The following is a 14,543-nucleotide window of genomic DNA, read 5'->3' on the forward strand; positions in this document are numbered from 1 at the left end:
GACTATTTTTATTCCAGTAATACCAGTCTGCTGTGTAAGTAAAAATGTTTTTACTTTTTAATGAAACAATACAAGGCTTGCTGCAGAGCACCAACAACAGGTTATAAGGTAGAACATAGAACTGCAGATGTGTACGACTTGTTCACTTAATATAAGCACTCCAAGTAAAATATCTTCCATTAAATAAAGCCGAAAAAAGAAATTTGATAAACAAAACATTGACTAAAAAGGATCTATAATTCTGCAAAAAAATAAATAAAAAAACTCACTAAAATCAACCATTTTGCAATCAATAATTCATATTAGGACACAGCTATGCTGCACTCTTCTTTAGGGGAGTCTTCCGACTGCAGTGTGTCCTGTCCTCCCTGTACGTTCTACTGCTGGTCCTGTTTGTTGCCCATTGTGGTCGGTGTGACTGTCTCTGCTGTGTCTGAGTCTCTGTCAGATTCCTCCTCCTCCTCCTCCTCCTCCTCCTCCTCCTCCTCCTCCTCCTCCTCTGTGGCTGTGCCCTCCTGGCCCAGGGGCATGGCCCCTTTCCTTAGAGGCAAGACAGTGAAGAAGGCCTCCTGCCAGTTCCCCTTCTCCAGGTACACCAGCATGATCTCAAACACTGTGCCAGGTAACACACACACACACACACACACACACACTTAGAAATTCATAAATTAACATAAAAAAAATCCTGAGCACATTAATTCTATCACATACACTTCATATACAAAAGTATGTGGACAACCCTTCAAATAAGTGGATTTGGCTACTTCAGCCACACCCGTTATTGACGTGTCTAAAATCGAGCACACAGCCATACAATCACCATAGACAAACATTGGCGGTAGAATGACCTTATTGAAGAGCTGTGACATTCAACATGGCACCGTCATAGGATGCCACCTTTCCAACAAGTCAGTTCGTCAAATTTTTGCCCTGCTAGGGCCGACCCGGTCAACTGTAAGCGCTGTTATTGAAGTGGAAACGTCTAAGAGCAACAACAGCTCAGCCGCGAACTGGTAGGCATGCAAGCTCACAGAATGGGATCACTGAGTGCTGAAGCGCGTAAAAATCCTCTGTCCTTAGTTGCAACACTCACTACAGAGATCCAAACTTCCTCTGGAAGCAACGTCACCACAATAACTGCTAGTTGGGAGCTTTATGAAATGGGTTTCCAAGCCTAACTTCACCATGTGCAATGCCAAGCGTCGGCTGGAGTGGCGTAAGGCTCGCCGCTGTTGATCTCTGGAGCAGTGGAAACGCGTTCTCTGGAGTGATGAATCACACTTCACCATCTGGCAGTCCTACGGACCAATCAGGGTTTGGTGAATGCCAGGATAACGCTACCTGCCTGAATGCATAGTGCCAACTGTAAAGTTTGGTGGAGGAGGAATAATGGTCTGGGGGTGTTTTTCATGGTTTGGGCTAGGCCCCTTAGTTCCAGTGAAGGGAAATCTTAACACTACAGCATACAATGAAATTCTAGACGATTCTATACTTCCAACTTTGTGGCAACAGTTTGGGGAAGGCCCTTTCCTGTTTCAGCATGACAATACCCCCGTGCACAAAGCGAGGTCCATACAGAACTGGTTTGTTGAGATCGGTATGGAAGAATTTGACTGGCCTGCACAGAGCCCTGACCTCAACCCAATCGAACACCTTTGGGATGAATTGGAAAGCAGACTACGAGCCAGGCCTAATCGACCAACATCAGTGCCCGACCTCACTAATGCTCTTGTGGCTGAATGGAAGAAAGTCTCCGCAGCAATGTTCCAACATCTAGTGGAAAGCCTTCCCAGAAGAGTGGAGGCTGTTACAGCAGCAAAGGGGGGGACCAACTCCATATTAGTGCCCATGATTTTGGAATGAGATGTTCGATGAGCACGTGTCCACATACTTTTGGTCATGTAGTGGACACTAATGCTTTTTAAAAATCATTTGATAAGGGTCAAAACTACATGAATAGGCCACAGTAAATGGAGTTGGTGTCATATCTTGAGGTGTAAATAATTAGGATAGTTCCTCACCGTGGTTGACCGCCAGCACTTTGCGGCTGTTCATCTTGACAAAGCTGTTCAGTGGGAGCTGTGCGTGGTCGATCCCCAGCTCCTGAGCCCGTTTAAAGGTGACGCCCTACAGGACAAGGTTAAAGGTCAGACCAACAACTGACAAACATGGGACCTGAAGAGGGCTCAGATCTACGTGAAGTGTCTAGGGGTAGGGGGTCGATTTGGAATTGGATGTCTGACTTCCTGGTCAACACACCCAATCTGTTAGATAAAAAAAATATTTTTGCTGTCCTGTGGCAATCGACCATATAGTCACCTTCAAATATTGTAGGCAATTCTGTGGTACTGACCTTGTGGTGGTTGTGGTCCACCAGGCCTCCGATGACATAGGCCTTGGTTTCATCCAGCTCTGTCAGCACATTGGGAGAGTCAGAGGTCAAGTACACTAGCTCCTCCTTGGCCACCACCTCATGGTACGCCTCTGTTTTCACCGTTATATCCTGCTCCGGACACACGCACAGAAGGTACCAGGTGGTAATGTAATTTGCAGCCTTTCCCTCTTCACCTATAAAAGTCCTATGGCCTAATGACACATTACTCTTCGTCCAGCTACAGCTCTCTTTAACCACCCGGAAACACACCGCTCTGTATTTCCCAAGGTCATTTCAACATGCATTGACCCGTGTGCGTATTCAAACTAACAGACTTTGTACACTCACCTTCCAGTTAACCCATCCTTCATCAGTCTTATCCATGTTTTGCTTCAGCTGTCCACCAAGGCTGGTTAAATAAAACTGGGAGAAGAAGAGAGAAAAAACACCACTTCAGTCTTGAATCACTTGACTTCAGTGGAGGTTGATGGATGATGCTGCAGGGGATGGGGATGATGTCCAGTGGGGCAGGTAGGCTGACCTGAACAGGGTGCACCGCTCGTCTGTTAACTGAATAACATCTCTGGATTTGTTTATGGAGCTTCCTCACATCCTACACAGGGGAGACAATACAAACACAAACACAGGATTCAATACCGTGCCTTTCTTGTATTTACACGGAACGTTGCAGACAAACAGAAATGCCATAAATAGAGTTGACTTGATTCGTTACTCTACATGTCTGAGATGAATGTCTGTTCTACATTATTTTTTTCTATCTGAACATTCCACAATGTTGTGCCCGACTGACCACGGGGGCCATGACAGCCTACCGACCTACCTTAAACATCATGAGGTTGTCGAAGCTGCAGTCTATCACCAGTCTCAGGGGGCTACTGGTCGTCACCTCTTTCCTCAAACGCTTCCGGCCCACAAACTCCCCTCCCTCCTCCCCCTGGTTCTTCCTCTCAAGGCTCCTCTTCTGCCTCTTCTCCTTCCGCTTCTGCCTGGGAAGCACACCACAAACAAAAAGTTAGTCAAATGTAAGGATTTCATGACACTATAAAAGGTCAGACAATATTTTTTTTAATTTAATTTATTTCACCTTTATTTAACTAGGTAGGCCAGTTGAGAACAAGTTCTCATTTACAACTGCGACCTGGCCAAGATAAAGCAAAAGCAGTGTGACACAAACAACACAGAGTTACACATGGAATAAACAAACGTACAGTCAATAACACAATAGAAAAAAATCTATATACAGTGTGTGCAAATGAGGTGAGATAAGGGAGGTAAGGCAATAAATAGGCCGTAGTGGCGAAGTAATTACAATTTAGCAATTAAACACTGGAGTGATAGATGTGCAGAAGATGAATGTGCAAGTAGAGATACTGGGGTGCAAAGGAGCAACAACAAAAAAACAATATGGGGATGAGGTAGTTGGATAGGCTATTTACAGATGGGCTATGTACAAGTGCAATGATCTGTGAGCTGCTCTGACAGCTGATGCTCAAAATTAGTGAGGGAGATTCAGATTCAGTGTCTCCAGATTCAGTGATTTTTGCAATTCGTTCCAGTCATTGGCAGCAGAGAACTAGAAGGAAAGGCGGCCAAAGGAGGAATTGGCTTTGGGGATGACCAGTGAGATATACCTGCTGGAGCGCGTGCTACGGGTGGGTGCTGCTATGGTGACCAGTGAGCTGAGATAAGGCGGGGCTTTACCTAGCAACAACTTCTAGATGACCTGGAGCCAGTGGGTTTGGCGACGAATATGAAGCGAGGGCCAGCCAACGAGAGCATACAGGTCGCAGTGGTGGATAGTATATTGGGCTTTGGTGGATAGTATATGGGCTTTGGTGGCAAAACGGATGGCACAGTGATAAATGACATCGCCGAAGTCAAGGATCGGTAGGATAGTCAGTTTTACGAGGGTATGTTTGGCAGCATGAGTGAAGGATGCTTTGTTGCGAAATAGGAAACCGATTCTAGATTTCATTTTGGATTGGAGATGCTTAATGTGAGTCTGGAAGGAGAGTTTACAGTCTAACCAGACACATAGGTATTTGTAATTGCTGGACGGTGCAGGCAGCGATCGGTTGAAGAGCATGCATTTAGTTTAGCTTGCATTTAAGAGCAGTTGGAGGCCACGGAAGGAGAGTTGTATGGCATTGAAGCTCGTCTGGAGGTTAGTTAACACAGTGTCCAAAGAGGGGCTAGAAGTATACAGAATGGTGTCGTCTGCGTAGAGGTGGATCAGAGAATCACCAGCAGCAAGAGCAACATCATTGATGTATACAGAGAAGAGAGTCGGCCCGAGAATTGAACCCTGTGGCACCCCCATAGAGACTGCCAGGGGTCCGGACAACAGGCCCTCCGATTTGACACACTGAACTCTGTCAGAGAAGTAGTTGGTGAACCAGGCGAGGCAGTCATTTGAGAAACCAAGGCTGTTGAGTCTGCCGATAAGAATGTGGTGATTGACAGAGTCGAAAGCCTTGGCCAGGTCGATGAATACAGCTGCACAGTATGGTCTTTTATCGATGGCGGTTATGATATCGTTTAGGACCTTGGGTGTGGCTGAGGTGCACCCATGACCAGCTCGGAATCCAGATTGCATAGCGAAAAGGTACGGTGGGATTCGATGTGGTCGGTGATCTGTTTGTTAACTTGGCTTTCAAAGACCTTAGAAAGGCAGGGTAGGATAGATATAGGTCTGTAACAGTTTGGGTCCAGAGTGTCTCCCCTTTTGAAGAGGGGGATGACCGTGGCAGCTTTCCAATCTTTGGGGATCTCAGACAATACGAAAAAGGTTGAACAGGCTAGTAATAGGGGTTGCAACAATTGCGGCAGATAGTTTTAGAAAGAGAGGGTCCAGATTGTCTAGCCCAGCTGATTTATAGGGGTCCAGATTTTGCCGCTCTTTCAGAACATCAGCTATCTGGATTTGGGTGAAGGAGAAATGGGGAGGCTTGGGCAAGTTGCTGTGGGGGGTGCAGAGCTGTTGACCGGGGTAGGGGTAGCCAGGTGGAAAGCATGACCAGCCGTAGAAAATTGCTTATTGAATTTCTCAATTATCGTGAATTTAAATCGGTGGTGACAGTGTTTCCTAGCCTCAGTGCAGTGGGCAGCTGGGAGGAGGTGCTCTTATTCTCCATGGACTTTACAATGTCCCAGAACATTTTGGAGTTTGTGCTACAGGATGCAAATTTCTGTGACAATTTCAATATGACATGATCATACACAACAAGGCACTTCCTGCTTACGAAAATCAACATTAAAATGTATCATGTGTGCATGCTTCAAGGCACAACTTCCCATAAGTCAATAGTGGCAATCTATGTAGAGTTGAATTCTGTTGTTGTTTGTAAGCAGTATGATGATGTCTTACTGTTAAGTCAATAATTTGTCAATATGTACATAGTCACAAAGAAGTAGACTAAGTGAATGCATGGGGGAAGTTTTCATTGAAAACATTACTTAATACTTAAACAGTAACTAACGTATACCAAGTTAGCTACTTACTTGCGAAGATTCCTCTCCTCTTCCCATTTCTGGTGCCTCATAAGCTTCTTCCTCTGTTTTTTTGAGAGAGTCTCGGTTTCTTTTTTATAAGCACTGCTCTGTCCCTCCTTATTCTCAGTGGCACTGGCAACATCATTCTTCTCCTTTGACGGTGTTAAATATTCGCTGGACATTGGTCGTGTGTTTTTGCTTCTGTTGCAAACAGCCTGGTTGTCGCTACTACTAGGTAGTGTTCAAATGCACGTACTACTGGGAAAGTAACGCTTACCAACCACATGCATATAATAATTCACACACACATTCGCTAACTAATGCATTTAATTTTTTTTTAAGTACCCTCTAAAAACATAATACATCGGCTAAATGTTCCCTGTCAGTCTGGCCATTCCACATGTACCTTTTTCCGTTGTCCCACAATATGTCCTCTTCTGCAAACACTGCACAGTCGCACAATTTATGACGCTCTGCCGCTCGCCAAAGATCTAGGTTCAATCTATGCAAATTCACAACCATGCTATGCACATTATGTTGGTAGAAATGAAAGTAAAAGTTTAACTTGTTTCAGTTGCAACGAGAGAGGAGCTATTGAACAACATGAAAACCTTCACTGTTCTCCTTTGTTTAATTCCATATGCAGGTAAATTAGAACATATATTCTGTTATTAATGTTATTATTTTCTGTTTACCCTTCATGCTATCTTTCATCCCTGTTGTGGCGGTTCACAACCTCCCCATTAGTGTTGAGCGATTACTGTTTTTTTTTAGGCCGGTTGGTTGATTATTTAAAAAAAATATTCGTGGTTTTCGATGTAATTTTTAAAAGAACACATGAAATGCATTATAAAATAGAGCTTTTAAATGAAAATAAATAATGAACATTCAATTGCCAAAACATTGGGTAGACATCAATAGCAAAATAGGAAATTACTATGAAATAATACAATATTTATGTTGTGTATATTACTTAGTTGTTATTTGGTGACTTTATTATTTGTCATTCCTTAAAGTAATCAACTCTGCTCAGGCCGTAGCAGTCAGCCAGCCAATCTAACATGACGTCCTCCCCATACTGTAATCTCTATATCCGTCCAAAGATCGTTATATAATGACGAGACGCTCATGTCTCCGCCCTAACAAGGGGAGTCGTTGTCCCAAAGACGGGAAGGCAGGCGACAAGCTTAAATCCAAAATAAACCCATAGGGCTTATTTTGGACAGATTTTGCCGAGAGTGAAACCTCTCGCTTCGCCTCTTCCTCTCGGATCCGTCTGAGCAGGAATAAACTGCCACAATGAGTTATGGTCTTTGTGGTTAATGGAATGCAAGTAATTAAACCGACGTCGGTCAATTAGGCCTACGTGTTTACCAACCACACAAAAAAACAACCGAAATATCGTTTAATTGCTCAGCACTATTCTCTTTCCTCCCCAGGTGTGCTAGGATTCCTACAGGTGCAATGGCTGCGCTGTCGACTGAAAGATGAGTATGTATGGACAAATGATGAGGGACACATTGAAACTAATAACAGCTACAGAGATGCGGTGTTGCAGTTTGAAAACTCAGGGAACAGCGCTTTGTTGTCTGAATCAATCACGTTCCTTGTTGCAGGTGAGTCAGATCCGTTTAGTGGAGAGTAAACTCAAAAACTATTTTGATTTTGTCATTGGCTTTACCCACCTATTACGCAGTGTGTTTTGCGTTAGGGTTTTTCCTGAGCTATTGGTATGGTTTATGGACTCTTAGCACCTTTTTTTCTATCTAGAACCAAAAAGGATTCTTCGTCTTTCCCCATAGGAGAACCCTTTGAAGAACCCTTTTTGGTTCCAGTTAGAACCCTTTCCCCAGAGGGTTCTACATGGAAGCCAATAGAGTTGTATCTGGAACCAAAAAGGGTTCTCCTAGTTCTATGGCAGTGTTCACAAACATTTTTTGAGTCAAGATCACTGCTCTGATAATAAAAAATAAAAAACATGACTTAAATTTAACATTATCCTAAAAACTGTTCTGTAGGCATGATGTTTGGGCAGTAGGACTAATATGACTAATATACGTGATCATAGCATATTAGCTCTATGCTTGGCCTGACAATATTGGTATTCTTAGACCATATTATATTTCAAAACTCAAGCTTTGATAACAAAATGGATCAGTTGGTGTAGCACTTGCGTAGCGTAAATGTAAATAATTCGCTTTTTACTTTACTGGACTGATGGGGGGTCAAATCATGACGTCAGTGATCTTCAGGTCGGAAAGTCGGAGCTCATGAAAGATGCCCAAGTTTCCGAGTTAGATGACCTTTCAAAACGATTTTCCCCAGTAGAATCATGTTTTTTCCCGACTTCCCAGTTGTCTTGAACACACTGAAATCTGAAATTTCTGAGTTCCCAATTTTTATGAACACGCCTTTAGTCTAAGGAGAGGCCTCAGTTGAGACTGACCAGAGAGGGGGGACACCGTCTTCCAACCAATGGCGAAACTGGAGTAGCACCGCATCTGCCTCATGCACAAATTTCTGTTGTTCCTTTGACAAGAGAATGTGAAATATTCCTCGATATTAAAATAAACACGTCAGCTGCTAATAATAGTAAAAACTCAGGGCTATCGATACACTTGGCTACTCATACATTGCAGCGTGAGTGGAAGTACAGAGAATAGTTTGTTTTGTAATAGTGTTGATTAAAAACAGTGACAGTGCTGAATAAAAACTTAAAAACCATGACCACAGAAACACTGTCAAAGAATTGGCCAGCGCAGTAGGCACACTCGACTTAGACACATATACCCGGTGTGACAAATTAAATGGTTAAAAATGGGAACATGTTGCTTATCGGTGCGCAGGTCGTCTGAATCAATTGCACCTAATGCCAACAGCGGGGAAAAAGGAGCGCAAGCCTTTATCGTCGACCTGTTGGGCACCACTGTTCTATGGGGACAGCCAAAGAACCCTTTTTCAAAGAGTGTAGGGCTCTGGGATTATCCGCACATTTTCTACTACAACAACCCTGAGTAAGAGACAACTTACATACAAAGTCCTTCTTATTCTGCTACTTGTGTTTGTTGGAATTCTAACCCAGATGTGTCTTCCCCAGCATCTAAGGTGGATATGAGGAAGTTTGTGGAGGGTCCGGTGGATCAACTGCAGTGTGACATCCACAGGTACAGCAAAGGGATGAGCCGTGTGCGCTGGCCAAGCCTGGGAGGAACGGGGCACGACATCTGGTTCACCTGCACACTGCGGCACACCGCAGGCCTCTTCAACATCACCTCCTTCCTCAGAGTCACCCCGGCCACGACCATGTCGGCCCACCAGCCAGACTTCCTCAGCTGGCTCACCATCGGAGTTAAAGAACAAATAAGTGCCTCGGGTATGGTGCAGACCAATGAATTTATTTTGTATTGTGGACGTACATACAAATACAGCATACACTTTAACATCTACTCTTGTGTCTATGATTTTATACAGGTATGTTTGGCAGTGGTCCAACCTAAGATCTGTCTGTGTACCTCCCCTCTCCTCTATTGCCCTTACCTTCCTCACACTCTCCCTGTGGCCTGTCTTTATGTAGCTGTGATGGTGCTTATGACCCGCTCTCCATCCGTGCGGGTGGGCCTGCAGGAAGAGAGGACCCTGCACTGTCAGTTTGCCGTGGACCACAAGGTCCCTCACCTTACAGTCGAGTGGCATCTACAGCGGCACGGAGCGCGCCGGACCAAGCTGTTCAGCTACTCCAGCAGCTCAGGTCAGACAGAGGGCAGCGGGGTGGCAGTGAAGGGCATTGCCGGGGGGGATGCCTCCCTGACTGTGCCCATCACCAAGGTGAGCAGTGAGGGGACGTACGTGTGTTCTGTCCGCGTACCCCCACTCAACGGGAGCGTGGACATCGCGCTGCACATCATAGGTGAGACCTCTGGGGGTATGAGGGAGGCAGCTCACTGTGTTGGGGTCAATTTAGTTTTCAATTCAGTCAAATCAGGAAGTAAATTGAAATCATTGAAAATGACTTGAGGAAGAGCAACTTTAAATAATCACACTGATGCATGGCAGACATTAGATGCCCGTCTTTTGTGTTTCACTCCTCTCCTCCCTCAGAGCCTCCTAATGTTTCCTTGACCACAAAGGAGGAGCAGATCCCCAGGGTAGTGTGTGAGGCTAATGGCTTTTACCCCCTGGACGTGGACATTGACCTTTTCAAGGAGACCAGCAGTGGTCAACGGCCTGAAAAGCTGGGGAACGTCTTGCACTCTAGTCACATCCAACACCATGACGGTACTCACTCTGTGGCAGCCTTCGTCCGGCTGCGGCCCTCCCCTCAGGACTCTGGGTGCGAAACATATTCCTGTAGAGTGTCACACGTCTCCCTGCAAGGTCTGTACATCCACAAGAGCATTATCGGCCCAGGTGAGATCAATCAATCCAATGTATAAAGCCCTATACATCAGCACCAGTCACAAAGTGATGCAAAATAAGTCAAAGTAAAAGATGGTCAGAAAAACAGCCTAGTTAGAAGACACCTAGAGATGACTTAAACACAGCACGTTTTTAGAGGACATTTCTTTTCAAATGTTAGGAGTATATCCTCTGTGTGAATGTAATACTATATTATATTTAACCTGTGATGAATCTTATCAGGCTGTTGGACTTGGATTCATCTGACCTTGCCTGGATTGGTATGCCTGATTTTTGTGATCATTTTCATAGGTGAGCCTTTCCTACTCTGTGAACATAATCATTGAGTCACTGCTAGAATGACTGATAGATCACTCAAATTATAAAATATTATTTTGGTTTCCTTAACCTGTAAACTTGTTCAATGGAATAGTGTTAATTGATTGTGAGGACAAATTATTTTCTTTCACAGCAGTAACAAGACAACGTTTTTTTTAACAAGACGGTAAGAAGACGATAAAAGAAAGACTCCACCTCCTTGTCCCCCTTTTGCAGCTCAGTGCTTCATTTGGACATTTTGGGTGTGTGAAGTACCTTTTATTGTTTGTTTAATTGCTTGTATTTAATAATTACTACACTGTTTCTGGATTGTGTGTTTCAACAGTTCTGTACTTGCTTTGGTATTTATTATTCACATAACTTGACCTATGAAGAATTATCGATTCATCTCAATACAACATTTTATTATGTCCTATTTTCCAAATTAATTTCTTATGTAGACTGTAGTTATAGCGGTACAATTCACTGGTCATATTACCCATGTACAGTACCAGTCAAAAGTTTGGACACACCTACTCATTCCAGGGTTTTTCTTTATTTGTACTATTTTCTACATTGTAGAATAATAGTGAAGACATCAAAACTATGAAATAACACATATGGAATCATGTAGTAACCAAAAAAGTGTTAAAAAAAATCAAAATATATTTGAGATTCTTCAAAGTAGCCACCCTTTGCCTTGATGACAGCTTTGCACACTCTTGGCATTAAGATTTAGAATCTTTAAACATCGATGATAGGATTAATTCCATTAGTTTCATTAAGTCAATGTATTTGTATTTATTATGGATCCCCATTAGCCAAAGCAGCAGCTATTCTTCCTTGGGTCCAGCAGAATTAAGGCAGTTTATACAATTTTACAACATTACAATACATTCACAGATTTCACAACACACTGTGTGCCCTCTGGCCCCTACTCCACCACTACCACATATCTACAGTACTAAATCCATGTGTATGTATAGTGTGTATGTTATCGTGTGTGTGTGTGTATGCATGTGTCTGTGCCAATGTTTGTGTTGCTTCACAGTCCCCGCTGTTCCATAAGGTGTTTATGTAATCTGTTTTTTTAAATCTAATTTTACTGCTTGCGTCAGTTACTTGATGTGGAATAGACTTCCATATACAGCTGAAGTTGGAGGTTTACGTACACCTTAGCCAAATACATTTAAACTCCGTTTTTCACAATTCCTGACATTTAATCCTAGTAAAAATTCCCTATTTTAGGTCAGTTAGATCACCACTTTATTTTAAGAATGTGAAATGTCAGAATAATAGAGTGATTTATTTCAGCTTTTATTTCTTTCATCACATTCCCAGTGGGTCAGAAGTTTACATACACTCAATTAGTATTTGGTAGCATTGACTTTAAATTGTTTAACTTGGGTCAAATGTTTCTGGTAAGCTCCCTGAGCGGTATGACGGCTGCATGATCCCATGGTGTTTATACTGTCGTACTATTGTTTGTACAGGTGAACGTGGTACCTTCAGGCATTTGGAAATTTCTCCCAAGGATGAAACAGACTTGTGGAGGTCTGCAATTTTTTTTCTGAGGGCTTGGCTGATTTCTTTTGATTTTCCCATGATGTCAAGCAAAGAGGCACTGAGTTTGAAGGTCGGCCTTGAAATACATCCATAGGTACACCTCCAATTGACTCAAATGATGTCAATTAGCCAATCAGAAGCTTCTAAAGCCATGACATCATTTTCTGGAATTTTCCAAGCTGTTTAAAAGCACAGTCAACTTAGTGTATGTAAACTTCTGACCCACTGGAATTGTGATACAGTGAATTTTAAGTGAAATAATCTGTCTATAAATAATTGTTGGACAAATTACTTGTGTCATGCACGAAGTAGATGTCCTAACCGACTTGCCAAAACTATAGTTTGTTAACAAGAAATTTGTGGAGTGGTTGAAAAATTAGTTTTAATGACTCCAACAGTGTATGTAAACTTTCGACTGGTGGTCCCGTGTGGCTCAGTTGGTAGAGCATGGTTTTTGCAACGCCAGGGTTGTGGGTTCGATTCCCACGGGGGACCAGTACGGAGGAAAAAAATGTATGAAATGTATGCATTCACTACTGTAAGTCGCTCTGGATAAGAGCGTCTGCTAAATGACGTAAATTTAAATGACTTCAACTGTATGTTTACCTTTGATGTTAATTGGCATTGATGATGTTAAATGGCATTATGCTTATCCTTGTTATTCCGAACTATTTTATTAACATTATTATTCTCTTGGCCAAATATTATATTCACAAATGTAAATGGGGTGGAAAAATTCCTTATTTTGTAGTTTTTTTTCATTGAACTATTATTGACGGTATGTTTGTTTATTCCATGTGTAACTCTGGGTTGTTGTTTACGTCACACTGCTTTTCTTTATCTTGGCCAGGTCGCAGTTGTGAATGAGAACTTATGCTCAACAAGCCTACCTGGTTAAATAAAAGTTAAAAAAATGTTACAATTTTATAAATCCCTCAAACTTGTGAAACTTAAAAAGTTGGAAAAATGATTAAAAGTAATGTCTCTGAATGTCTATTAATGTCTCATTGCCTTGTCACATATTAATGATGTCCTGAATTATTCTTTCTTTGGGAGGGTTTGCCTGGTGTTTAATTATTTCATTGTTTTCATTGTATTCACAGGATTGTCCCGGTATTTATGTGTAATATTATTTTTGCAATAAACTAAATTTAAAAAAAGAAAATAAGACAATGTACTTTGTAATATTCATGTTATACCAGTGCAGTGGTATATTTTTATATAACCAACTACTGCACCGATGTTAGCATAGCGTCAGTTAGCACCCATTTGCACGTGAGCTAGCTAATTGCTTACAGTAAGTGAATCATATTTGGACAAATTTGCCTATTTGAGCAGGAAGGCTAGGTTTACATGTACAGTTATGTAATCGATTTGATCGTTGATTTTCTGTGTTTCTTCAATGTATGCCTTGTGTTTGGCAGGCTCTAAATGTGTATCGTTGATGCCGACGGCCATTCCCTAAGTTACACATAGCGAGTCTACACAACCTACACATAGTATATACAGTCATGAAATTATTCAATAAACTATGTATTTCTTTGTTTATTGAATATATTTGATGTTCACGTTTTTTGATTTGCCCTGTTTTTTCAGTTACATCAGTGTATTTGATTAAATGTTATTCCTCTCTTTCAGAGTTCACAATCATAAAGTGTGGCTTCAGTTGTAGAAATGCGACACACTTTCATTGTTGCTATTGCTACAGCAACAGTAATCAACAGAGCACAGTTTATGTGGAGGCAGTTGACAACAAGAAAAAGACTGCCTTTGCCTCTTTTGAGAAGCAGGAATGAAGCCATTTTTGAGGAGTGGAGAAACCTTGTTTTTGTCTGCTGTGTTAATTGTTTCAATTGTTAATTGTGTTTTGATGTTTAGTAAGTCACCCGAGTCTCTGATCTCTGTACTGGAGCTGGTATAACTTAATGTACAAAGCACATTCAGCTTGTCAGTATGTCTGTATGGTATACTGTCTCCATTCTCATGAGGAAAGTAAATAGCATTATAAATCAGGAGAGGTAGTAACTGTATATATATGCTCAATTAAATAATATAATTACAAAGTTATAACATCAACACAATTGTAACAGTACATGACATACATAACAAGTCTGTTGTTCACTGCAACAATATCAGTAGCTTGTCTCAAATATAGCATGAAGCAAAAAGTGTTACAACATGTGCTGGAACCACTTCATATAATGTTTCTTACGATCTTCAAAAATGAAATATGTTTGTTTTCAACGTGTGCCTTGCACAAACGTGTGTGTTTGTATTCAGTGTGTGACTGTCAAACCTCAGATGGACAACAAAAGCCCACATTGATCCCGGCCCAGAACTGCACACTGCAGTCAGGGGTATTTGTTATTGTTAGATC

At 42.1% G+C, this 14,543-nt stretch overlaps 2 protein-coding genes across 2 annotated transcripts; one reads left to right on the top strand and one right to left on the bottom strand.

The window, feature by feature from the left end:
- Nucleotides 1-33: 33 nt before the first annotated feature.
- LOC106608639 (tRNA methyltransferase 10 homolog A) lies at nucleotides 34-6,341 on the bottom strand. Its single transcript, XM_014206709.2, has 7 exons — nucleotides 5,897-6,341; nucleotides 3,216-3,381; nucleotides 2,916-2,987; nucleotides 2,723-2,797; nucleotides 2,354-2,503; nucleotides 2,022-2,127; nucleotides 34-613 (listed from the first exon to the last, which is right to left on the bottom strand). The coding sequence occupies exons 1-7, from the start codon at nucleotides 6,067-6,069 to the stop codon at nucleotides 378-380; spliced, it is 978 nt and encodes a 325-aa protein (XP_014062184.2). The 5' UTR covers nucleotides 6,070-6,341; the 3' UTR covers nucleotides 34-377.
- Nucleotides 6,342-6,384: 43 nt separating this feature from the next.
- Nucleotides 6,385-11,649, top strand: LOC106608637 (tapasin-related protein). The gene is made up of 7 exons (XM_014206707.2): nucleotides 6,385-6,533; nucleotides 7,327-7,503; nucleotides 8,985-9,260; nucleotides 9,462-9,794; nucleotides 9,986-10,294; nucleotides 10,526-10,594; nucleotides 10,755-11,649. The coding sequence occupies exons 1-7, from the start codon at nucleotides 6,491-6,493 to the stop codon at nucleotides 10,778-10,780; spliced, it is 1,233 nt and encodes a 410-aa protein (XP_014062182.1). The 5' UTR covers nucleotides 6,385-6,490; the 3' UTR covers nucleotides 10,781-11,649.
- Nucleotides 11,650-14,543: the final 2,894 nt, after the last annotated feature.

The sequence above is a fragment of the Salmo salar genome, chromosome ssa07 (assembly GCF_905237065.1).
Source record: "Salmo salar chromosome ssa07, Ssal_v3.1, whole genome shotgun sequence".
In the NCBI taxonomy this organism is placed as follows: Eukaryota; Metazoa; Chordata; class Actinopteri; order Salmoniformes; family Salmonidae; genus Salmo; species Salmo salar.

Bases quoted from the DNA above. Each gene is read 5' to 3' on its own strand.
- LOC106608639 (XM_014206709.2), bottom strand. From the start codon at position 6,069: ATGTCCAGCGAATATTTAACACCGTCAAAGGAGAAGAATGATGTTGCC. The intron at 2,798-2,915 runs GTCAGCCTACCT...TTCTTCTCCCAG, and splicing joins GAGCGGTGCACCCTGTTCAG to TTTTATTTAACCAGCCTTGG. The intron at 614-2,021 runs GTGAGGAACTAT...TACCTGGCACAG, and splicing joins AGTGCTGGCGGTCAACCACG to TGTTTGAGATCATGCTGGTG.
- LOC106608637 (XM_014206707.2), top strand. From the start codon at position 6,491: ATGAAAACCTTCACTGTTCTCCTTTGTTTAATTCCATATGCAG. The intron at 9,261-9,461 runs GTATGGTGCAGA...GTCTTTATGTAG, and splicing joins AGAACAAATAAGTGCCTCGG to CTGTGATGGTGCTTATGACC. The intron at 9,795-9,985 runs GTGAGACCTCTG...CTCCTCCCTCAG, and splicing joins CATCGCGCTGCACATCATAG to AGCCTCCTAATGTTTCCTTG.